Source organism: Lutjanus erythropterus, chromosome 2, assembly GCF_056507025.1.
Source record: "Lutjanus erythropterus isolate fLutEry1 chromosome 2, fLutEry1.hap2, whole genome shotgun sequence".
In the NCBI taxonomy this organism is placed as follows: Eukaryota; Metazoa; Chordata; class Actinopteri; order Lutjaniformes; family Lutjanidae; genus Lutjanus; species Lutjanus erythropterus.
This window is the reverse complement of record NC_139318.1, coordinates 35267825-35293892: the sequence shown is the minus strand read 5'-3', so window position 1 is coordinate 35293892 and position 26068 is coordinate 35267825. Positions and strand designations below refer to the sequence as shown.

Here is a 26068-nt window from a genome sequence, read left to right as displayed (position 1 = left end):
AGAAGGTAATTCACCTTTACAACAGGTCAGGGTTCAATGAGCATTTCAAAGCACTCACGGCTTCATGTTGAAGATGTCTTTGATGCCCTCCGGTGTGGCTGCGCCAGGCGGCTTGGCTGGCTCACCGTCACACTTCTCAGTCCAGGTCATCTGGACCTGCTCCCCGGGGCTCTGAGCCCCCTCTCCGGGGGTCAGCGGGGTGGCCGGGGTTGCGGGGCTGGCTGGGGTGGTGTTGTCGTGGATGAGCTGAACCTGGTCAGGGGGGGAAACAGGGGAAGAGGCCGACTTTGACTATGAGACGAGAGGAAAAGAGGACGGATGTGGATTTACATGTACATTACAACATGGAAGAGTCACAGTTGAGGTGGAAATGTAGGAATGCAGGTAAAGTCACAGAGTACAGAGACCCACAGTGTTTGACAGAGAGGGAGGAAAAACAAGTGTGATTAAAGAGCCTTACTTTGTTAAGTCTACATGTTATGTGGTTTCTTTTGTAGTAACAAGAGCTGTGATTGAGCCAATAAAAAAGTGAATCTATATTACATTACCTTAAAGTTAACCTGCAGTTAGAGCACCAGATGCAGTCAGTTCAACAGAACTCTAAAACTGTGAGTTGACCCTTCCTAAGTCCCGCCCCTTTTTGCTCCATGCTCCAATAACAGTTGAGCAAGCTCCATACCCAGAGAAACCTGTCAACTTTCTCCTTTCCTGTTTCTGTACTGTACTGTTTCAAAGATGTTCCTGGCGAACTTTTAAAAGTCAAGCACATGTCATACAGCGGGTGAGAACTCTCTGTGCAAAGCTGCATTGTACATGACAAAAACATATAAAATAGCACATAAGATAAGACCGTATTACATCTATAAAAACATATAGGACAAGAGCAAGAGTAAAGCAATATATATAGCCTATAGCTAGCATTTTTCTAATATTAGCTAACTTAAGGTGTGACTATCCCCCAGCAACATCTTTCAACCATCTTCAAATTCGGTTGGCAAGCAAACGAATATTCCTGTAACATACAAAACTTCAGCCCAGGCAAAAATAATGTTATTCCATCATTGATGAGCTGTCTGAGCTTAGTACCAGTTGGAACCCCAGTCAACTTTATTCTTTCCTGTACTCAGATATGCTGTGTTAGACTTGTCTATGTTGAAAAACAATGTTAGCAAAGTGATACCTAGCTATCTATCTAGTGATTGATATAGATTAGCTACCTAGTTAGCTTGTATTTTGTTAACATTAGCTTTCAGATGTAACTTGACAGCTAATGATTGATGCAGACAGTGTTTTGCTAACTTAAGATCTGACTATATGTCACAGATTCTACATCTTCAGAATTTGGTCAAATGATACCAGGAACTAGAGTATTTCTTCCCAACTATACGGGCATAAAATAATTTTAGCCTTGGCTCAACATTTGTATGTTACAGGAATAGTTCAGGAAAATACACTTATTCGCTCACTTGCTGAGAGTTAGATGAGAAGACTGATACAGCTCTCCTGTTTGTTGGAAAATATGACGCTACAGAATACAGCAGCTTAGCTTAGTTTAGCTTAGCTTAGCATAGAGACAGGAAACAGGGAAAACATTTGGCCTGGCTCTGTCCAGACTAACTCCAGGAAGTTACTGCATCTGGTTAAGAAATATTCCAACAACTTGTTGTTTTTACGCTGATTAAACAAACAAGATGTGACATGTTAATGTGTAATTAGCTACCACTGGCCGTGGCACTTCAATTTAACAGTCAAAGATAAAACGGGTATTAATCTTCTCATTTAACTTATGGCAAGAAAGTGATTAAGTATATTTCCCCAAATGTCAAACTGTTCCTTTAAAGCTACTACAAGGAGCATACATATTTTATTTTTGGGCCCCTGTGGACAAAAGTGGTAGTATTTCTGCCATAATAACCACAAAACACAACTTAAAAAATAAAGTTATGTATTTAAAAATTGCCCCCTGCTTCTTTTTAACAGGCTAACTGTAACTTTGACTGTAAAAATGTAATCACAGGCTGGGTTCATCTGATTTTGCAGAGACGCTTACCTGATAGCAGGGTTTAAGGAGGACTTCACAAAAATAGCTAGTCTCCTCACGGATTGTCTCATTAACTTATGTAGTTCAGACAGAGGCATCAGTAATAAAGTGAAGCTGTTTGATAACCAGTTAAATACTCCTTGTGGTAGCTTTAAATGAAAGTCGTAGTACTTCTATTTCACCACACTACTTTTCTTAGTTGTGCTTCGTACTTTGTGTTCTACTGTGTTATCAAGTTTTTGCTTATTACCATCATGTGGATTCTCTTGGAAGTTTCTAAAACATAACAAATAAGGAAGTCTAAAATTCTCTGGGTGCCTAATTTTTCCCTCTTTTCCTAATTTTTCACCCTTTTTGCTCATTCTGTGTTTAGTCCCCTACACATGAGCATACAAAGAAACAGACTGAGGTCAGCCGTGCACTACCTCTTCCTCAGGCTTCTCCTCCTTGCTGGCTGCTGGCGGGTCCTCGGTCACACTCAGCTGGGTGGTCACAGCGGCCGGGTTCTTACGGCGGATAGACCCGCGGGATGAATCAGTGATACTCTGGATCTGTAGAGATACAGATGAAGCAAAGGCAGGAAGGAAGGAGTGATATGAGATTATATTCTTTAGATGCAGAGACTGTTTCACTCAATATTTATGAGAAGCACGGCAGGTTTTTACAAGACATTTATTTACCGTGTATCACCGCAATGACTCACAAAAAAGCAAACTAAAAGGGAGGATAATTCCATTCCACTTATTAAGTGTATTGATCTGCAGAACCAGGCAATTTTAAAGTTCAACAACGAGTACGGAGGAGGTAATAATAGCATAACACTGAGATCAATATCTTTTATTTTCCACATCTGTCAAAACACCATCACGCTGTCACGCACAAAAGCAAAACAGTTGCTGCTGTGGCTGCAGTCCACTCTGATAGAAAGGGTAAATATGTTGTCCCACTGCTCCGATTTAGCGGTGGACACGCTTTTTGTCCGGAGGGGCTGTTGTGTCATGTTAAGTCAAGTCAAGTCGAATCATGCCGAGCCACGCCAAGTCGGCCCGTCAGGTCATGTCAGGTTTATGTGTGCATCTTTTCAAAACAACGAAACTTTCTTACCTCTCTCTCGCGCTCGTTCTTGGTCAGGTTGATCTGTTTAAGCATCTGCGACCGTTGTTCCATCACCAGGGTCTTCTCGTAAGTGTACGCTGAGATGTCGCTGTCATGCTAAGATGAAAGAAATGGACAGTTATTATTTTTTTCTTTGATTATTCCTGTTGTTTTTGTGCCCTTCACATTTTTTTCGACAGTATATTCATTGCCAAATGCCTCGTGTGTAATGCTGTCTCTGTACCTGCTGACTCCTCTGTTGACCAGACATTGGTTGACACCTTCCTCCCCATTCCAGTGTCAGTAAGGTGAAAGGGGAGGAGGTTTTTCCAGACTCTGTTCGACCACCCGACAAGCACTTTGATTAAAGCATACTGATGCCTTAAAGGGATAGTTCAGATTTTTTGAAGTGGACCTGTATGACATACTTATCAATAGTCAGTGTGTTATGGTAAATAGCAGTCAGCATGACCCCAGTTTGGAGAAGCAGCAGAAGAACTGGTGTAGAAAGCTAAGCAATGCTCTGCTGTGGACAGGGTCAGCAGCAAAACGAATTTTAGCCACTTAAAAAAAAAATCTGTATTAGTTTTAGTATATTTAGAATATTTTCACAGCTTTAACTCGCTGCCTTTCTAAAACCACTAGACTCCTTTAGCAAGAACCGTCATTTTTGCTCACAGGACACAGAAGTTGCTGGTCTGTCGGTGCCTCGATCTGTTAGTTTGTTTGTGTTACTGTGTGACTTCAGTGAATCCAAACTAGCCCTTTAAAAGGCACACAATAACATAAACAAACTACAGTAACAGACTGAGGCAGCGGTAGACCAGCAACTCCAGTGTTCTGTGAGGTAAAATTACTGTTTTTGCCACTGGAGTCTGGTGGCTTTGAAGACAGCGATATTTAGCTTATATAACGATGGTCTCTCATTGGAAAAGGCTGTCTGATGACAAGGTAAAGTCGTAAAAATACCCAGTCTTCAGCAGTGGCTGTGGCCCCTTGCTGCATCTTTTCCCCTCCTCTCTCTCCCCCATTCCTTTCAATCTACAGCTGTCCTGTAAATAAAGACTAAAATGGACAAAAAAATCTTTAAAAAATCAATTCGCTGCTGAACCTGTAATACACGGACTATTGAGTACCTCATACAACCTAATTTCCAAAAACCTGAAAGTTCCCTTTAACACACACTGTATTTCATGCTGTCTCTCGCACCATTCGGTAGATTTGCTCTGTTTTCTGCTCAGGAGTGCCACTGAAATTAAAGTGGGTCTGGTATAAGTGGTTAAAGTCAGTCTGGTTTTGAGAAAACTCACCATTTCTACAACTTCCACCATGGCATCGATACGGAGGTGATAGAGGAATGTGGTCAGGTCCTTCTTCATCTGGATGCTGTTGTCGTCCATCTGGGCCACAGTGAAGATGCGCATCTTGCACTTCCTCCAAACCTGAGCAGCACAAACAATGCTGTTGACATCCTAACAGTATTGTTCCATTGTTCCATGACAAACTTATCTAGGTTTTTATCATTAGTACATCTTGTTTTATATGATGTGATCAGGGCTGAAGCCTGGATTTTAGATATACTGAGGTCCACCATCCCAAATAAAAAGTGAGCAGAAACCATTAAATAAGTATTAATTCCTTTAACTGTCCAGTTTTATCTCCTGTACATTTTATTTCCCATCGTGTTTCTGTTCTAGACCGTACCTTGCTTGTTTATTCTGGACTATACTTGTAATGTTTCCCTGTGTTGTCGTCTTTTTATAGTACTAACAGTAGCACAGTACCTTGTGCTGGCGGAGGAGGAAGGGCAGCAGCATCAGCATGCCTCCATCATGGACAATCCACCACACGTCAATGTGACCCTCGGTGAAGCGCTCTCCATTGGACGGGAAGGCCGAGATGTTCTTTGGGACGAGCAGAGCCAGGTGAGCAGCCGTGGTTTCTCTGACCAACTCTGCAGGGCACACACACGCAGAGGTATTAGTTGCACTACCTCTACAAACATCTTCATTTCAAAAACTATTATCACTGATTTATTCACATTTTTTCAGGTATTCTGGATTTGGCTTTGACTTTCTTCATGTTGCTAATTGGCTGTGGATGACAGTGATTAGCTCGGATTAGATTATATGTGTGTTTGTCTGCATTTATGGTTTGAACCAGCATGTTCTTTGGCAGAGTTTGTCTTTTGACATGAATAATTCTGCCGTCCATCAAATATTCATGCCGCACTCTCATTATTAGGGAGATTTTCTTTTCACTTTTCCCTTCGACAGAGAGGTTAAATAGCAGGATGAGCGGCTCAGAGCTGGAGCTGGTAGGGATTTAGTCTTGCTGAGCATAGATGCTGAACATAAAAAGAGCCTGACACCTGCAGATTTTGATTGAAGAGAAGCACATCCCTCCAACACACTACCCCACACTCTGCCTGAGGCACAGCCAACGCTTTAGAATGGGATCATTGGTTTATTTGCTTTCTCAGTGACCCACCAACAAAGTTCCTCCAGGTCTGGTGCTCGTCTCCCTGCTTCCAGTTGCGTGGCCAGCTTGTCAGCACAGCGTTATGTTTCAGGCCTCCGAGCCCGCTGGCCTGGAGGAGGTGGGAGGTGGCGTCACGCAGGTTTGAGGACACGGTCACTTGACAGAAGCCCTTTACTTTCTCAGTCTCCATCAGTTTATGCAGCGCCTGGAGAGGAAAGACAGAAATTCACTGTTATTAAGATACAAAGAACAAGTGGAGAGATAACTTAGTGCTATCGTCTGGCTCACAATTTGTTTTGCCCACATATCCTAGTTTATCAAACCATTTCAAATGATAAGGCGTTTTGCACCTTCAGCTTTGATTTGAATATGTCTGGAAAGACCACACTTAAAAAAACTTTTTTTAAGTTTTGGGGATTTTCTACATTCAAACTCAAGTGAGTCATATTTGACACCATGCCATGGTTATGTAGAAAATGGAACATGTGCTACATGACTAGTGGATATACACTGGGAATGTGTGCATACATTTTTACATTCTTGGCTGCAGATTAAAATTTTTATATATGATGACTGCAGGTATTTTTCAATGAAAAACAAAATAATTATCAAAACAAACCCAAGAAATATAAGTGAAAGTAAAAAATAAGTAAAAGTCCCGAATTCAAAATGTTACAGAAGTAAAACACAGAAGCATTAACAGCAAAATGTACTTTAAGTATAAAAAGTAGTACTCATTATCAAGAACTGCTTTCACAGTGTTAATTACTATTATAGAACATTATATTATTCTGTTTTTATCACTAATCAATACATGGAAGAACATTTCTTCTTATAGCTTGCAAATGTGCAGCCAGTTTTAGATGCTTTGCGTTTATGTAATTTGACTTGACTTTATTTGGATCTCTTTTAGTTACTGGCTAATCTCCTAAGAAATGTAATGTAGATTTGTAATATAGAACCGCATAATTTGTAGCACAGTGAAAAGTACAGTTTTTTCCTTTGAAATGCAGTGGAGTAGAAGTATGCCAAAATTGTACTTAAATACAGAACCTGAGTAAATATTAGGGCTGGGTATTGTTTAAAAAATACAATACCAGTACCTTTAAAGGTGGGTAATGCTATTCTGGAGAAACATTGTTTATATTTGAACTTAACAGTCAAACAAACCCTCCCTCAGTGTTCTTTCAGATAATTTACTGTCCTTTTCTTTCCCCCTCCCCTCCACCGTGCGCAGGCACAAAGGCGACCTGTCGTCGATCAGCTGGAGTCGTGTTGTGCTGCTCGGCCCGAGACACTTTTGGCTTCCCATTTACAGAACCAGGGTTCTGTAGAAGCATCACATTTTGCTTTTCAGTGCACACACAGAACGGGGAGCTGGAGGACCACAAGGTCTTCCAAATGTGCTGAATTTGATAAAAAAGTGTTTTGGATTGGAACAGCACACCTCAGCATTAAAGTGACACAGATACCGATTGATTATTTCATTTGATGCCTTTTTCATAGATTCTTCTTCATGAAGAATGCTTGCAGTGATTGGCTGCAAGCAAAACCATACAAATATATATTTTTTCCTGGATCTGAGTTCCAAACAGAATGAATGCCGGCATTGCTTGATTGGAGAAGTTTTGATACTACTTGGTACTGGATTATTTAAATTGATACTTTCAAGGTATTGAGTACCAATACCCAGCCCAAGCAAATATACTTAGTTATTTTTCACCCCTTAAAAAGATACATGAATATTAGTAAGTACACACATGTAATGTTACATGATTCTTAAGATTCAGTACCGCACCTCACAAACAGTGACCACCTTAGGGCATTAAAATAAATTAAGTAGTAAGTAATAATTATAACAAGCATTTCCATAGGGATGCTATCAGCTCCAGAGCCAGCTGTGATGTATACAAATGTATACATACCCTTGCAGGAATCATAGCTGCACAGTGATGATGATTTAAGAGTTAAGGGCACAAACTGCCTCTGGGTAGGTGCTGCTGCAGAACCTGGCTGCCCTACTTCTGATACTTTTCTATCTTTTAAAAGGAGGGAGGTTGTTAAAAAGACGGTTAGCAGGGTGAGAGGAATCGTGAAAAATATTGTGTCCAAATACTGTAAATACCCAGTTATACATATGTATTTGTAGATACACTCAACAGAACACAGGAAGACAAATCCCCTGATCAAGGTAGAAGCAATGTCTGTTCCAAAATATATTAAAAAGGAGTCCTGATTTTAAAATAAACATCATCTTTTGACTGTTATAAGTATGCCAGGTGTAACTCTTTGCCAGCTAGCTAAGCATGGTTACTTGTCTGAGATCCAATTTAATAAAATACAATTTTATCCACTGAAGAACATAATTTGTAAGAGCTTTGTTTGTTCTTTTCTTTTAGGCTCCCTACCTGCTCTGCACGCTGGGACTGCTCGTAGTTCTCCAGGAAGGTGCCTTCTAAAGCTGTTCCAACAATGGTCAGGCCTTTGCCTGCCTTCAGCTGGTTGGTCAGAGAGAGCAGACGAGGCTGCTCCACGTTTTGCTCTGCGTCTGTGCTAACCAGCACCAGTAACTGGGGCCTGAGGAGATGAGAGAGAAAGTGAAATCATGGGGCATAAAAAAAGTAAAAGGACACAAACGCAGGGCAGGGAGAGCGAAGAAAAGTCAACTAAAGTTGTTATGAAAGAAATGGCCGACTGGGCTAAGTTAAAGTCCTAGTGGGGAAAGAGAGACAGGGAGAAACAGCATGAAAGGTTGACGTGTTAATTAGAATTCAACACTTGTTGTTGTTTGACAGCTGTGATGAGGAGAATCACAGAGGCTGACAGAATGGCTGAACATGTACAGACATGTTGTTAATCTCTATGGTAATTAGAATCGGGATAAAACATCACAGTGGGCGACATTGTGTGTGTGTGTCATACCTCCAGTTCTTGGTGTGCGGTGGACCTTCCTCCAGCCGCATGAGAGCGTAGCGTGCGGCGCTCAGGGACAGACCTCGTATCCCATCGCCCCACTCTTTCTCCGCACTGTGACACAGACAAGAAATCGATATTCGTCACTCAAAACAGGAACAATATTTTCTGCAGCTTCATCCTAAATTTAAAAAAGTGACAGTGATACAGTCAGCACGCTGAAAGAAATCTACTTTTAGACGACAGTTTGACATAATGCAATGTGATTAAGGATTAGGCATCACTGGTAAATGTCAAGTTAACATGATGTCACTCACCACAGGGAATCACAGCACTTTAATACTCAGTGTGCATGGCTCTGTGCCACTCCATTATAAGCATGGATGGATTACTGAACAGACCTACCAGGCACAGGGGCGAGAGGGTCAGGGACCAGAGCCTCCGTTTTGAAGTGACAGTCTTTTAATATTGAGCATATGCCGACCAAATCCAATCCAAAATGTTTTTATTTTTTCCTTCATATTGTTGCTGTGCAGCATACTGAGGCCACTGTGTCATTTCAATAAAAGACAGTAAAACTAGTAAACCTATTTCAATTAAACGAAATAGTTCTGCTTTAAGAAAACAAAACCTACATCTCTGGCTTTCTTAGCTGGTTTCCTATTATATTAATATAGTACACTGAAGTATTCTTATGTCATTTTGTGTAGACGAGTGCTGTGGCAGAAAAGTTTGGACAAGCGTCAGAGAGCCTCTCGATTCCTCCGGTGTGAATTAAATACTGAAGTTTAAGTGCAGTTTTTGAAACAACAGCAGCACCTGAGAATTCTGGTTCATCTGCAGAATATCACCTAAAATTGATGCAAAACAACTACAAAGAGACATAAAACAACCACAACCGGATGCAAAACAACTGCGAGAAGCAAAACAACTAGAAATGAAATGCAAAGCAAGTACAAGAGACCCAAAATGATTACAAAGACACAAAAATCGACCACAAAGAGACGCAAAACACTTATGAGAAGCCAAAAAAACCCCAACAAAGATGCAATACAACGAAAGCGAGATGCAAAACAACTCCAACAAGACACAAAACTACAACACAGAGACGAACGACATGGAGACGTAAGACTACTGAAGCAAAACTATTAGAAATGAGACAAAAAACTACAAAGAGATGCAAAAAGAACTGCAACAAGATCTAACAACAAACACAGGCAAGACAGCTACAAAGCGACCCAAAACGATTACAGACAATATGGCTGTATTTTTCTGAACAAATAGCAGTGCATGAGAGTTCAAAAATATTCCTCGCAAGTTCGCAGTGACATCATTTTTCTCATTGAGCCTGTAGGAGAGCTGCGGGGCGTCACATCTGTGCTCATTGGCCCTTTGTCTCATAATCCACCGATGATTGTGAGGTGGATGTTTTTATGTGTAACATGCCATGTTTCCTACAGTATACTAAGTGGTTTGCTTGGAAATCAACACTTTCATTTGACAACCAACCAATTTTCCTTTAAACCCCTAAACAAAAATGATTGATGGTATTGATTTAGAAGCAGAAAACTCTTGAAACACACTGCGCACACACACACACACAGATACAAACATGAGCAAAAGCCAAAGGCAGCAAGCGAATCCAATCTCTGCTGGGGTTGCGCACCACTCACCCTGCAAACTCGATATACTTGTAGATAGAACCAGCAATTGCCATGGCGACGATGGCATAATACCAGGAGCAGAGGAACATGAGCGTGAGACACAAGCTCATCCCCAGGAAGGACAGAGTCCTGTAGAGATGGATAAGGAGATAGACAAGAGAGATAAAGAGACAAAGACAAGATAAGACAGAGGCCCAGACAGACAACTATATTTAAACTACAAAAATTCAGCCCCTCAGATCTGGTGACCAATCACTGCTCTCCATTCCACACACTCAGTTAAAACCAGAGATGATGGAGCGCTTTCAATTGTTGACCTAAATCTTGGAAAACATTACCAAAAACAATTAGATCTCCCTCTCTGCTGAAACCTTTAATACTCATCTAAAACCAGGTTTTATGAATAAACTAGACTTTTTCTTTCAGTAGCTGCTGAACTGACCAATGGTAGAACTTGAAGCGAGGTCTCCAGTTTGGAGTTCTCAGAAGTGTCTGCAGAGCACAGGCCAAGTTCACAAACATGTAGCACATCAGGAAAAACCTGCAGGACACAAACAGAGACACACAAACTCAATTTAAACGGTGATGTAGTGGAGTTATTCTGCCCTGAATGCAGTCCGAGGAGTGTGTTGTCTTAATATCTGTCACATTCACTGGTATTTATACATATTACCAAAGCAGAAAAGCGGGCTGCCCTTTTGTGTGATGAGCTAAATCCTGCGCCCATAAAACTTGGCATTTGCATCATTTAAGGAATAGCAGGGTACTGGCTGCTCTGAAATCGCCCACTGTCGGTTCTTGAAAAATGGCAGTAAATTAGAGAGTTTGTTTCAGTTCTCACATGGAGAGGATGGGAGCCACAGCGTCGAGGGAAGCAATGAGGATGCCGCTCTCACAGATACAAGCTGTCAGCAGGAGGGACCATGTGGGCTCTCCGTTGGCCTTTCCATGGCCAAAGATCTGCAGGAACGACACAGAAACATATAAACACCGCTGTTTTTAAGAGTATGTCTGCATGGAGTGCTTTTTGCACCCACTATGTGAAATCATTAAAAAGGAAAACAACATTATGAGTGTAAATCAGTGGTTCCCGACCTTTCTATCATTGAGTAAACTGATGATCCCTGACTAAGTGACATAGTTTATGAATAGTTCATGTTACATTGAAAGCATGACAACAACAGTGCAGAACAACTGATAAACTGCACGGTTAACCTAAATAGTGAACACAACAACTGCAGGAAGTTATTATAGTATAGTTTTAATAGTAAAACAAGTCATTTGAATGAATTTTGAACAGATTATTTCATGTGGATATTAATAAGACATGAGTTTTCCTGATAGTTAAGAAACTTTTTATACAATTAGCTATCTGTATTATGTCTTAAATAATAATCTGAACTTTAAAATAACAAATTCATGTCAGAAATGAATAAAATGCTGATATATATGCCTTCTGTATATTTTAAAAAGTTTTATTACACTTATACATTAAGTAGTTTTGGTGACCCCTAATGGGGGTTAAGACCCCCAGCTTTGGAAACAGTGGTGAAAACATGTAGAAGGGTTATTGTAGGCAACTGGACATGACAATGCCTTCTTTTACGCCTCTCAGAGGAGTAAAACAGGCTAATTCCACTGGGAATGCATTATGGCTGCGTCACGTCAGCCGGATCTGATCGCAGTCATCCTGCACGATGCTTGTGATTCCACCAGCAGCGCCTTGACACATCCCAGCCAGAAGTGTCAATTAGCACAGAGCAGATTGAACGGGCAGGAAGTCAGACACAGAAATGGCAGAAAGAGTCTGGTTAATTTTCAAAATAAAAGACCCTGTGCAGACTCACAGTCAGACAGAAAAGAAACCACATAGCCTGCTTATCCATGGTAGAAGCACAAAGAGCAAGGAAAGAGGACCTAATCAACAAAATCTGAGCAAGTACACATAATCAAGCGGGCAAAACACTATGTTGCTGAAATGCTTCTGAAACACTGCTGGTGTGGCCTGCAGCCGGGCGAAGGACAGAGCAGAACTGGGGTGCAGATGTGCCATGCTTGATGGAAACAACCGGAAAGAAGCCATTTATGTTTACCTCGAACAACTATCCCTCAACAGAGGACAAGGTCTACGACACAATCTCAATCAGCAACTTACAATGCAGTCTTTAGATCATTCATTTATTCATTCATTCATTCATTCATTCAACTTTTATTTTAAATGGGAAATGCACTGAGGTAGAGGCTGAGTGAAACAATAAAGTAAAGGTTCCTAGACACAGAAAACACCAAAGAGAAACTTACATAAGAGTGACAACAAGAGGTAAAAAGCAATAAAAGCTACAATAAAAATTTAAAAATTAATAAAAATGTCAATAATAAATAAAAACAGTTAAAATTTAGGGCACATTAATCAGCTCAAACAGGAACAGCTAGAAGTGAAATGTAACACAGTTAAGATTTAAATTACCCCATGGACAAAAATGAGGAAATCTTTAAATCGTTCTACATTTTGTTCAATGCTGCAGGTACACGATATGAAAAACTGGATTTTCCAAGTTCAATAAAAACAGCCAACACCTGCAGCGTAATCCAATCACTAGACCGAGTTTAGTAAGAGCCCACACTGAAAAAAAGGAATCAGCTGATGTAAGGAGGTAAAAGCCTGATAAGAGCTTTATGAATAAATAAAATCCAGTGTCTTTCATGTCTTACACAGAGAGAGAGCCACCCAACCTTAGCATACAAGAGACAATGATGGGTGTTATAACCATCTCCAGTAATGAATCTTAAGGCAGAGTGATAAACAGAGTCCAAGGGCAATTTTCATTTTCAGAGAAGTCACCAGCTTGGAAACATGATATTTAAAAGTCAACTTTTCATCAATCCAAATACCAAGGTACTTATACTCTGTGACACTTTAAATATTTGTTCCATTGTTGGTAGAGATGATGTGGCTGTCAAGGTTAATATTTTTTGATATGGCGAACAAAATGAATTTAGATTTGTTTGCATTAAGAACCAGCTTATGATTACTGAGTGCAACTTATGGATCAGAAAAGCAGTGTTTGCACTTCTCAGTCAGATTAATACCCATCTACACTCATGTGACCCTAACGAGTCTTACGATGGCGGGGTGAGTCAACGACTCACAGGTGACCTTAAAGACTCTCACTGACACCTTTACTCAGGTGACCCTAATAGTTCACGCCAAGGTGTTAACAACCCCACAGAGGTTAAATACCTGAAACCCCCCATTAGTTAGTTAGACGTGAAGAAGCCTCTTGGATGAGAGACGAAACGTCCAGTTGCCTACAATAACGAATGTCATGACCTGAATGACAGAGAATCTTCACAGACAAGTGGTGAAAATAATCAGACAGACTGACCCGAAGGGCGGGCACGATGCTATCCTTGGCGATGGCCTGCAGGAGACGAGGAGCTCCCGTCAAACTCTGAAGCCCCGCCCCACAGGTGGAGAAGAAGGAGCCGATCACGATCACCCATGGTGACGGCCAAGCCAACGTGCCAATCACCAAATTCCCGTGGACTCCTTCCCCAAACCTTAAGGAGAATGGAAAAGATTGCTTGCCATTAGAAAACACTTGAAACTTTTTAAAAATTAATTGTTATCTCCATATTATGATTTATCAATTATCATTAATGTGCTATTGGCAGCCAACATTCCTATTTGCACCCATTGAGAAATAGCCAATGTGGCCATTTACATTTGCAACATGTATATAGTACCCAGGTGTCAGTGGCTAACAATACTATTTGCACCCAGGGTGCTAAAAGTGAACCAAGGATGTACTTACTTGTCCCTGAGGACTACTCCCTCGATGCAGGCACCAAACAGCACCACACTGGACATGTCTGAGCAGTTACTGATCAGGAAAGTATAGATTCACGTTCATAAAATGGGGGATATTTGTTAAGCCTGCATGAATGAGACCTGTGAAGTGATTGACAGGACTTCATAAACCTTTCCCTTTGAAGATGCACTTACTGATCCGATAAACTAATCAACTAAAAGACATCAATCGATTTTGTTTAGGATAATATGTCAGAGATCAATGACATGGTAACTAATATCCTTCTGCTTTATTAACTCGTGATTGCATAGGCAGCCAAATGATGCGATTAGACGTCGTAATCACATTTGTTTAGACCCCAAGCTGATTACTTCCAGATACATGGAAGACATTCAAGATGGCTGCTTCAGAGGTAGAGGTCTGTAATCACATCTGCCTTGAAGTACATGTGTAATGGCCAAATACTGTTTCTGTTGATGCTTAAGAATATTAAAATCATCAATTTTAAGGTTTCTTGCAAAGAAATGTCATCATCCTACTACGCCAGAACATTAGGGGCACATAAAGAGAAAAAAAGAGAGAGGAGGAAGTTTTTTTTTTAATGTTGCATTTTGAGAATAAAGTTCAAATGTCTAGAATAAAGTAGAACTTTCAGTATTAGTGCCAAGTGTAAGAAAAAAAAAAACAGCAGAGCAAGTTTTTCTTTGCATTATGAGAACAAAGCTATAATGTTGACAATAAAGTTGAAATGTAGGGAATAAAGTCTAAGAAATATGTTGGTAATTCTTGTTACAACTGTAAACTAAGTGTTGAGAATTTCATCAAAATGTTTAGAATAAAGTTGAAATACCCTGTTGATGAAAAAGTCAAAGTGGTATTTCAACTTGACATTTCAACTTTATCCTTGAAATTTGAACTATAGTCTCAAAATTGTAATCTTAAAAGAAAATCTTCATCCTCATGTTTCTCCTCAAGCTGGCATCTTTTACATTTGTTCAATACTTTCACAGCAGGTAAAATTCAACATGGACACAGGACTCAGAAGTCTTTGAGTGGCAAAAAACAGGAAAAAGCTCAAATTGAACCTGTGGCTGCACAGTACTATATAATACAGGCATATTTTGGGCCCATCCAACACACACAATGCAATACTCCTCATCAAAATCAGACTGGTATTGTAGCAGTTATGGCCTTTCACAGTTTAAAACGGTGACCTTTAATTATCATGCTCCCTGCAGGCCAATCAGTGTGTTTTTGTTGCAGCAGAGCAAAGCACCACAGTGCATCATCCCTCCAAGTCCTGTCAACATCGGACCAGCGGTGTCACATGTCATCACTGAGCTTAAAATACAGAGTGGATATCAGGCTACAATACTTCAGGAGAACTTTTAGGTGCCTAAAAAACAAGGTCATTTGTGTAACATAGACAATCCTGGGGAGTATATCTAACCTATAATGTCCTCTCTAGACTGATCAGTGGGTTTTAAAATACACAATCCTCCACTGATATAACATTTGACTCAAAAACTGGCACTTAAATTGTGTGGAAAACAGACATATTTGTGTAAACTGGTCTGCGCAGTGACCACAGTTATCCTGCAGGGGGCAGTAGTAAGAGGATACAGACAGTGGAGGTGGTGGTGATGGCTGCAATTGTTCCAATGGGGATTGACTTCTGGGCATCACGCAGGTCTCCCGAGCGGTTGGAGCCGGCCATGATCCCTGAACGGATAAACAAGAAGCAAACATGATCAAGGTCAAAGAGATTCACACTCAAATGCAAACACAGGGTGTGTTAGAAGCAGTGGAATACCAATCACTTCCTTTACAACACAATCACAATACAATACAAACCCATCAGCCCAGAATTACATGAACAAAATCACAGTAATAACAACAAATGGTTAAAAATCACTGGAGAAAATGAAAGACTTTCACCTGTCACAGAGGGGAAATAGATGCCGACCAGCAACGTGAAGAAGCTGGTGATGTCGGCCAACACGTAGCGGTTTGCGTTGGTCAGAGGGTCGTCCTGGTCCTCCACTGACTCAAGGTCACTTTTTGCAATCAGATCCCCCTTCTCATAGTAGTTCCCAAACAGGTTCTCTGGATGGGTGAGAAGGATGTAGAGAAGAATCAGGCGAATGTTTCATGTGGACAAAACATGTCAAATGCTGCCACTGCAGATCGCCAACCACTTAACACAGATTCAGTTGAACTAAATCCAAGACTAAGTGGTTTACTTCAGCTGTCCGTTTATCGGTCATTTCCACTTTTACATTGTTACGCTGATGCACTTACGTTTGTGTTACAACAAACTAAAAAGAAAGGCACTCCAGAAGTAATGTTGTAGGTAGATGCTTGACTAAATTAGGCTAAATTAGCTCCAAAAGGCCCAAATCAAACACTGAATCAAGGTAGATTTAACGCAGCTGTTTTGATGCTAATCAACAAAAAAGGCTCTTGGGATAAGTAAAAACAGATCTCCACACAGTGATCTCAATTACAGTTATAAAATTCCACTTGGACAAACTTTATTATTTCATACATTTCCTAGAAAGACCCCCCCCCACCAAAAATGATCACCTGTCAATACCACAGCAAAAAAACTCCTTGGTGCACAAAATAAGATATTTTTTCTCTTTTAAAAAATTAACAACCTGCACTCAGTGCTGGTACAGAAAAAGTTAATGAACGTTATAATCAGCAGATACTGTATTGTTTAAAAAACGTGCTATTGCAACCTTTCAAGAGAGATGTCAGGAAAAAAAGTGAGATTTACACTCCTTTAAATGTAATGATGCATCATGGGAACTGTTGTGAAATGATAGAAATCTTTCACATAGAGCTTCTTCATTTGGAGTAATACACATTTCTCTGTTTTCATAAAACACATTCTAATCTAATTAAGCAAATTCGGTGCATGTACTACTCTAATGTCAGGTCAAAATATGTCAGTGACATGCAGGATATACCAGTCAAGTAAAAGGTTTTGCAGGGGACGTTTCACAGACAGAAGGTCTAGACTGTATTCTTCATATTATTACTCACAGAGACCCAGCAGTTCCCACTGTGAGTAAACACTGACAGCGGTGAGGAAAAATCCCTTTTAACAGGCAGAATTCTCAAGCAAAATCCAGACTCTGTGTTGGCAGCCGCCTGTATCCCGTATATAGACAATATTACGTCAGACCTATTCAATTAGTTTTTTAGAAGAGTAAGATTTTCCAAAAGTAAAGTGCCAAAGGGGCCGGATGTTTACATTTCCCGTGTTTCACCTGTAAAACTAGGAATTTAAATGTGTAAAACAATGCCTTTTTTCTGCTTTATTGGTTTTCACAGTTTGAAAGGAGACATTATTTACAAAAGCACTGAAAAAAACAAGCACCTTTGTAATTTGTTGCATTTTTCTTTTTTTTTTTTATTCAATTTGACTCCCCTAGATGCTGTTAAAACTTTTCAGCTGAACTTACCACATTAACTTACTAATAAAATGATGATCTTCTAATAAACAATGTAAAAACCCAGAAACTTAGAATGTTAGAATATTTCAATTAAATCACAATAATGTACTTTTTTCATATTTAGAAATAATCAAAGGGCCAGATACAGATATATTAAAATTTTTGCCACCTGTCTTTAAATAACCTACAAAATATGAAGACTCTGCACGATATACATAATTGTTAATCTATTTTAAAGCTGCTATTACTGCTGTTTGTTTTTTATGCTTTTATTCATGTTTTACATTTTTAAATTTTTAGGTTTATATTTTTCTGGTGCATTCTGACTTTTGTGCAACAGAAAATCCCTCAGAAATGGAAAGCATAGCACCATTTATTTATTAACTTGTGACATGAGATAAAGATTTTTAGTCTGTTTGAAATGTTGTGGTTTGTTTGGTGTCGATGTTTTATTGTAACAGAAAAATAATTCAGTGTTTTTAATGACAAGAGTCTTTATGAAGCTGTGATAATGCTGAAAGGTCAATAATCTATAAAGTAAACGGTTTTAAGACAAACTTTTCATGGCAATGTAGTTTAACAAAACTTGTTTTTCCTTTGAGGAGAATGCCAACACTACCAGTACATTTTCAACGACAACACAGATCTTAAACTGGTTGAACCGACCTGCCAGGATTCCACTGGTGACCCCCGGGATACCCTGGATCTCAGTCACATTGTTGGCGGTGAAGTACTTGTCGCAGGTAGCGTTGAGGAGAGATGAGTCACAGAACATACGCCACAGCTGGGTGGTGACTGTCCCATTAGCTGTCTCAACGGTCTTGGCACACACATCAAACGTCTTCCACACCAAAGTGCGGTTGCCCAGGACGCACACGCTGGAAAGAAGAAGAAGAAGAAGACGAAAAGCACAAGATGTCTGTCAGAGCATTGTTGGCGTGGCTCGTGTGGGTGTGTGTGTTTTTACTTCCTTAGTAAAGATAGAATATAATAATAATGCCTAAAATCTGATTCTTTTCAGCACTACAACATCCCTAACAGTTAAAAAAAAAAAGGTAAAAGGCAACTAAACTGATTTCATAAACAAAAAATAAACACTGAATCACTTAGTCAAAGAAAGCAATTTGTCAAGAAACAATACTCCTCCTCAGGAAGCATTGATTTATGGATTTCTGAAGGTCAGAACATGTCTAGACATTTAGTTTAAAAATGTGCTGATGTGGGTTGGAAAGTAGATGTCTCAGTTTCATGTAACTGTTGGATTAATCAGCATTTTAATGACTGGATTTTAGTGAGAAGCTGCATGCTGAAATAATTGGCAGCCTAATTTAACTCGGTTTTATCCTACAAGTCTAGAAGTTTTGTACCTGCAAATTACTTCGTCAGTGTTTAGTTGGTCAGTACTGTGGTGTTATTACTGGGAGGCAAAAATCTGAATGGACAGAAACATGTCAAAGCGGGTGGAGTATTTCAATTACAATAAAACGAATACTGCAATTTTATTCATTTCTAAGCTTTCATATTGACAGAGATGGCTCTATCACATTAATTTACTGACTACATTTACATGCACACTAATTTACCACTATTATTCTGAATATAACAATATTCTAAATTTGATTCTAGGTCATTTAAACAGCATTTTTCATTTGGAGATTCCTAATTAGACCTTATTCTTGATTTATCACTTCCTGATGAAAACATGGGATATGCTGATATTATTCAGATTTTAGCAGCATTCTTTGGACTTTTATACAGCGCATTCAAAATCTGCTTCTAAATTGTGTTTTTTACTGTACTTTGCGACACACAGCCCCTTGCCTGTTTATGGTCAGCTCTGTGTGTTGTATACAAACTAAGTAGCCAACAGTTTGAAAGGCTGGGGTAGCAGGTTTTCCAGGGGTCCGTAAAGAGTTTTAAAAACTCTAAAATCCAATAATCTAAATTTTAGGCCTTAAAATGTTTTAAAAAGATGCATCAACTACAGTCTCACTTTTTAAATAGTTTTAGGGAAAAAGAATTGTATTGATCACACTGTAACAAAGTGAAACTAACATGGATCTACTTTGCACTGACAATGTTAACCCCTACAACTCCTGAAGACACAGGAGAGCTGTTTTAAACCAGGATTCTGACATTACTAAAACCTTTGTACTTTGTAACTTTGTGACTTTGTGAATTGAAAACAAAAATTAGAATTAAAAAATAAAAACTGTAATAACTCTGTGTCTGTCTAATGAACGCTGTATGTGCTCAGGTAAGATTTGTGGTTCAGTTTGTATTCTGTTGGACTGTCCTGGTCACCACTGCTTACGGGAATACGGGAGGATCGACGGCGGTCTTGATGACTCCGGCGTAGACGGCCAGGATGGAGAGAATGACGCAGGCCAGAAACACCAGGGCCAGCTTGTTGACGTACTTCACGCCGACAAACACCACCGTGGCCATGGAGGTGAGCAGGATGGTCCCGTACACGCGCATGTTATTGAGCAGGGCGGCTTCTGCCTCGGCGCCCTCCAGGCCCTCCAGGGGGAAGATGGCCGCTTTGGGCACTATGTAGATCTGAAGCGGAAGCAGAAGGGGTTACGTTATTATTTGTTTTTCTCCTGTTTATATCATTTTTTTCCCCCCTCATACAAGTTCCATACAATCTCAGAGTAGCTGAAGGGCATGTTGGTGGTTGTTTAGGGAGCGTTACTCATCATCCACTCTCCCTCCTCACTTTCTCCCCAGCCTGTCTGGGGATTCAAACTGGCAGATTTCAGGTCACAAGCCTGCTCCTCTCACTCATTGTTTACTGCGGAATTTAATAAATTTCACCCTGGGTAAAAAAAAAAAAGCTGAAATATAATAAAAGAGAGGTGAGAAAAGCATGAGGTGAGTGAGGAGGACAACTCTGTGAAGTGTGAAAACATGTGATGCTCACATTAACAGCCTCCTCTACTGGAGCTCGAAGCTGCAGCAGCAGCTCATAATTCTGCTCCGCTATTTTAACTCGTCTTAATTAAAGAACTCAAGCATGGTATTAATACTTGAAATTAGCTGCCATTATTACACTTTTACTACGGGTCAATCTAAGAATAGTCCCATCATATATAAAACGGTAAACCCCTAATTAGCCTGTCAGTATCTGTCATCGGCTTTAGATGATTCATCGTGAAGCAGTTACATAACCACGGGAATTTCTCTTTTTTATCCAAATAATGATTCGGTTTCCACCCAAAAGAGTCATATCAGCATACAGAGGAACTAAAATTGAGGAGAACGAGCAGGGAGTCATGGCTCATTACGGTCATCTGGCTGGAGAAAAGTGATCTGATGCTAAGAAGAGCGTATCACTAGGCAAACAAATCTCCTGCTTCACTGTGAACTGTTCATGCTTCCTAAAATAGCAGCATCAGTTTGTGTTCTTGGCTTGGGTGGAAGGATGAAACATATTCAAATCAGCCTTCTCCAGATCCGCTCCTTACAATTCTGCAGGGATTGTTATTTTACAATGGAAACTAAGCCAGCTTTGACCCAGAAGACAGAATTAACCTCCAGGCATGATCAAACTCTGCATATCCATTAGAGGCATCCAGGAGGAGAATAATAAAATAAAAAACAAAAAACACACTCTGGTATGTTGATAACAGTGGACCAGAGTGATGAGAGCTTTTCAAGGAATGGTCTTGTTACTCCGCCAGTGTCTTGATAGCTTGCTAATGCAGTATTTGCATAATTACCAAATAGTCCATGCAGCATGGGGGACTGCAGTGGAAGAAGTGTGTAATAAAAGGCAGAGGAGGAGGAGGAGGAGGAGGTGGAGGAGGAAGAAGAGGAGGAGAGGAATGAAGAACGAGATGAAAGATGCCTGCATTTCATCAACTGATCAGAATTCACGTTGAAGAACACACAGCTTGAGAAAAAATAGCTTCAAAGAGCAGTGAGGAGGAAAATAAACCGAAGGAGAGGAACTCTATTTTCACAAAGGCATGTTCGTGGCACACAGCGCTGCCGAGCTCTGTTTCATGAGGAGCACACGGTTCTTCCACGTTTGCCAGTTCACCATTAATTTCACTGCACCGAAGCGTCAGTGTGTGCAGCAATCAAGCAGTGCAGCTGTCAAGGATTACAGTGACATCAAAAACTCCTCCTGGATTATATTCTGCCTAATATAATAGGAATATATAACAGAACACACGTACACACAGGCCAGTATGTACGTATATTCTGTCTACAACCTATTAAAGAAACAGCGAAACAAAAGTAACATTTTCTGGAAAAAGTATAATCTTGTTGTTGTCTGAATTGTTCTCATTTTGTTTGGTATTTTTGAATATTTTAATGTAAAATTTACACTCTTTGGGAGAAGTTAGCCTTCAGGGCTTTCTGGCAGAAAGATTTTAGGAAGTCAGATGAAAGTCCATATGAGAAGCAGGTTGTGGTGGATGAATGGGTTAGATACCAGCATACTGGAGGTCATGCCCTGTGTAAAGCACTTGACATATTTTTTAAACAATTATTTTCTTCTTTTTTTTTTTTACCACAGTTTGGTTAGGTTTTAGGACAATATCGTGGTTGAAAGCTAAGTTCTCCCATGTGTATAAAATGTTCAAATATTTTTGATGACTCACCTTGAAGGCGGGGGATTATACATATGTTTATCCAATCAAATGTGATTTGGGGGGACTAGTTAACCCATCCATGGTATAAAACTGCACCTAACCAGAGGTCAGAACTGTGTGTTTGAAGATCAAAAACTTTATTCTAATTAATTTCTTCCTTGTCCTTCTCATGGTCTAACAACACTGGCGAGCAGAGTGGGGCAGTAATACATTACTCGGCAATATATTACTGTAATATTATCACTTTATTTTAGCAACGAACAAGAAGGTGCATTTCCAGAAATATCAAACTATTTGTTTAAGCTGAGTGCTCCAAGAAACTACTAACACAGCTTTCCTGTCAACTGAAAATGACATCAGTCTGGCTGATATGACAGTCTGACTGGTTAGGGCAAAATATCCCCACTCTCAAACACAAAACGCCAAACATAGACACAATGTCAGACTGAATAATGAAGCGGAAATGAAATGTAATCTAGCGTGGTGATAAGAGTAGACCAGGACTACCTTAACATCAGTGATACTCTGTTCTGGTTACATGAAAGAAAAGAAAGATTAACCATATTTTCAGTAGAGTGGTTTTTGAATGCCTCTTGTGCTGCTGGTTTATTTGGCTCCTAGCCTCAAATCATTGAACCATTTCCAATGTTGGCTCCAGTTTTTCGTTGGACCAGAGCAAAGTGGAACCAGATCTTTTATGTATTACCAGCACAATTTGATCAAGAGGTCATATTCAGTGGTGGCAATGCTGCACTCGCTGCATTGACATCGCCCTCCTCTTGAGAGCAGCTTGTGTTACCACCGTGACAAAATTATCAGAGTATGAGGTCGCAGAGTTTACTGCAGAAGCTGTGATTTGAGTGGTCATCCTCTACTAACCTGGCAACGCTATCCCATCATTTTCCGTTTCAACGCCATGGATGAATTAGCTTGAAATTACAAGTAGGCCGGAAAATGTTGTTACAATTTTCACCAATTATTAACCAGAGAGAGATGGTTTCAGAATAAATCTGTGGTGAGAAATAGACCACGTACCTGCAGAGAAATCCAACACTTTATATCGACAGTGTCTGATTTGAATATTTGTTATAAAGGCTGAATAATCTGCAGGTCTCCCAGGGGTCCCATTATCATCTTAACATTCACTGACTGGTCCGACACACTGAGCTGAATCGACTCTGGACAGCTTGTTCGCTGCTAATCCTTGACCACACACAACGGCACATACATTTTACCCTTAAAAAAATGATAAATCAGACACCCTGATGATGACGGCAACAGAGCGTGAGAGGAGCAGAGAGGATGACGCTCACCAGGAGGAGCTCGATGGCCCCCAGGATGTACATGGCTCCAGCGAAGGTGGTCCCCAGATAGAAACAGATCCCCACTGCTCCCCCGAACTCGGGGCCCAGGGAACGGGATATCATGTAGTAGGAACCTCCAGCTACACACAAACACAACAGTGTTAACAGAAACACTCTGAAGGAGGTGTGTGGTGTTATGCAATTGACCTAATCTTTTAATGTGCAACTATATGAATCACTAAGGCTTTTGTTTTTAAACTATTTTTTTGTAATTAAATTTCAATAAATTGCATTTCGTCTCCACATTTCTGTCCCTTATTTGAATACCACTATTTTTGGCGGCTACACTGTAGCGTAAAAGCACATTTATTTTATTTCTTATTGTTTTTTAAGGTACTTATCTTTTAATGACTCCCTTGTAATTACTATTTTATGTATTTTGAACCTTCAGTTATATTTATTAAGTGTGTTTCTTTTTTATGTTTGTGAAGCACACTGAATTGGCCCTGTGTACAAAATGTGTTCCATAAATAGACTTGCTCGCTTGCTTACAGAAAATAGTCAATAATGTCAATTAATTTATTTTTAATTCATATTTTAGTCTACAAACTGTAAAACGTGATGAAAGATGCCCATCATGTTACCAGTAGGGCTGGGTATTGTTTGAAAAAATTAAAATATCAGTGCCAATAGCAGTACACCGAAAATGATACAGCTATCAATCGACTGCATCATTTGACACATTTTCTTTCACACGTCACATTAAACCTAAGAGAGCTTGTTACTGGCTGAGAGCAAAGCCATACATATGGTCTTTTTTTTTTCTAAATCTGGGCACAAAAAGGATCAAGTGCAGATACTGTTTTGAATTATTTGGTTGATACCTTAAAGGTATTAAGTCCTGATACGCAGCCCGAGTTACCAGAGCCTGAAATAATGTCTGACAATTGTTGAGTTTGTGCAACTATCAGCCAAAAGCATGAAAGTTTTCAATTTATAGCAAAGAAAAGCAAGAACGCCCAGTTTATGACTACATGTTTTAGTAACACTTTCTATGATGTTCATGTATATAATCCATTATAAATAGACTTAGAATGTGTTATAATCTCCTTATAGCACTGTATAATTATAGATATAAGCACTTAGAAATATTCATATTCCTCTATAACGCCAATTTTAACACATTATACAGCATTTTATAATGTTCAAGCATCATGATAATTAACTAATTAACATGAACCCTTAAAGAATAGTTAAACAGAAAGAATAAAGATTAACAGCAGTATTATATTTACAAAAGTTATAGTCTTTTCTGAATGTATAGCATATTAGATTTAACAATAACTTTTTCCATCAGTGAGAAACACTGGAGAAAGTGTGAGGCTGATTTCATTAGGAAATCTCATTACTTCACTTAAAACACCCACTAATTATTTAGAGTAACCTCACATTATACTGCATTATAAAAGTATTATAAGGTATTACAGCTGAGTTATAACACACTATGACCCTTGCAAAAAATGTCAGTGAGTGACCAGAAATTATGAGGCTTTATGACCTTATAAGTCATTATAAAATTATTTACGATTTGTCAAGATTATTGATAACATTAGGAAAAGTTATGAGTGCTTATAACTATATTAATACCATGCTATAAGCAGATTATAACACATAATAAGTATATTAATAAGGTATTAGATATGGGCATCATAGAAAGTATTACCACCGTGTTTTATTTATACTTGACAAATTACTAAAGTTAATTCTTGATTGTCACACCTACACCTGATCATATTCTTATTAATTGTACCAATTTACTTTTGACATATTGCTTTCCAATAGTTGTAATCTGGGTGATGCTGTGTCTGTGGCCAATCTTTTTTTTATCATGGTGCTGTGGCACAGTGCTTGTATAGCAGTCTAACAGTGTGCAAATAAATTAACAGAACATAAATAAATAGAACTTAATCAGCACTTTGCAGCAGCATAAAGGCTGGTACCAGTTATAACAGAGACAGTTATAATTGGCATACACTTCCACACTTCTTCACAAGCCTGTAATTTGCTCTGACCCCTGCTGCACGCACACCAACTGGTAAGACGCAGGCCATCATTACTATATAAACTCACATTATAAAATATGGCCACGCTGCATAATGTGTACATTAATGTGTCTGCATACATGTCAGGCATTTGGCTGCCGTCTTATTTTGTGTAAATAATTGTGCGATGACAAGTTAAAGTGCACAACATTCCAGACTAAAGCTTTAAATGTTTCTGGGGATATCAAGCTGCGCTGGCTATAATGTGCCAAAAGCAATCAGTGAAAAGAGAAATTTAGAAGCGGACAGACTCAAACAGTGTTGGCTGTGTGGTGCCAGCGTCTGCTCACCCACCTGGCACTACTCCATTGGTAGCGATGGCACTCATCGAGATGGCAGTCAGCATGGTCTACACAGAGAGGAGGAAGAGCAGAAAACAGAAAATTAAATCAGATTTACCAAATTCTGCATAAAACTGTGAATATGAGTTAACGGCTGTGCTTCTCATCCTTTCAACGATGTAAGTTACTGCTTTCTTTAATAAACTGTTGATTAAGCCCCAGTGTACTGTTTGACAAAGCAAAGAATTGGTACATTAACAGAATATCTAATATATCTAACAAATACAAGACGAGCAAGGATTTA

At 39.5% G+C, this 26068-nt stretch overlaps 1 protein-coding gene across 4 annotated transcripts in view; it reads right to left on the bottom strand.

The window, feature by feature from the left end:
- Positions 1-26068, bottom strand: part of slc12a5a (solute carrier family 12 member 5a) — a 226945-nt gene that overhangs the window by 5150 nt on the left and 195727 nt on the right. For 2 of the 4 annotated variants that reach the window (XM_084738160.1, XM_084738172.1), the window contains exons 5-23: positions 25778-25832; positions 23391-23521; positions 19785-20032; positions 18137-18348; positions 15945-16112; positions 15630-15728; positions 14010-14067; positions 13581-13755; positions 11036-11154; positions 10637-10735; positions 10204-10323; positions 8540-8644; positions 8026-8194; positions 5627-5822; positions 4921-5090; positions 4447-4578; positions 3146-3253; positions 2467-2592; positions 59-291 (exon numbers count right to left, since the gene is read on the bottom strand). In XM_084738160.1, the coding sequence (XP_084594286.1) occupies positions 59-291; positions 2467-2592; positions 3146-3253; positions 4447-4578; positions 4921-5090; positions 5627-5822; positions 8026-8194; positions 8540-8644; positions 10204-10323; positions 10637-10735; positions 11036-11154; positions 13581-13755; positions 14010-14067; positions 15630-15728; positions 15945-16112; positions 18137-18348; positions 19785-20032; positions 23391-23521; positions 25778-25832 (2723 nt within the window). The remainder of the gene's footprint in view (positions 1-58; positions 292-2466; positions 2593-3145; positions 3254-4446; positions 4579-4920; positions 5091-5626; positions 5823-8025; positions 8195-8539; positions 8645-10203; positions 10324-10636; positions 10736-11035; positions 11155-13580; positions 13756-14009; positions 14068-15629; positions 15729-15944; positions 16113-18136; positions 18349-19784; positions 20033-23390; positions 23522-25777; positions 25833-26068) is intronic. The other 2 variants (XM_084738168.1, XM_084738175.1) reach the window with 1 other exon arrangement.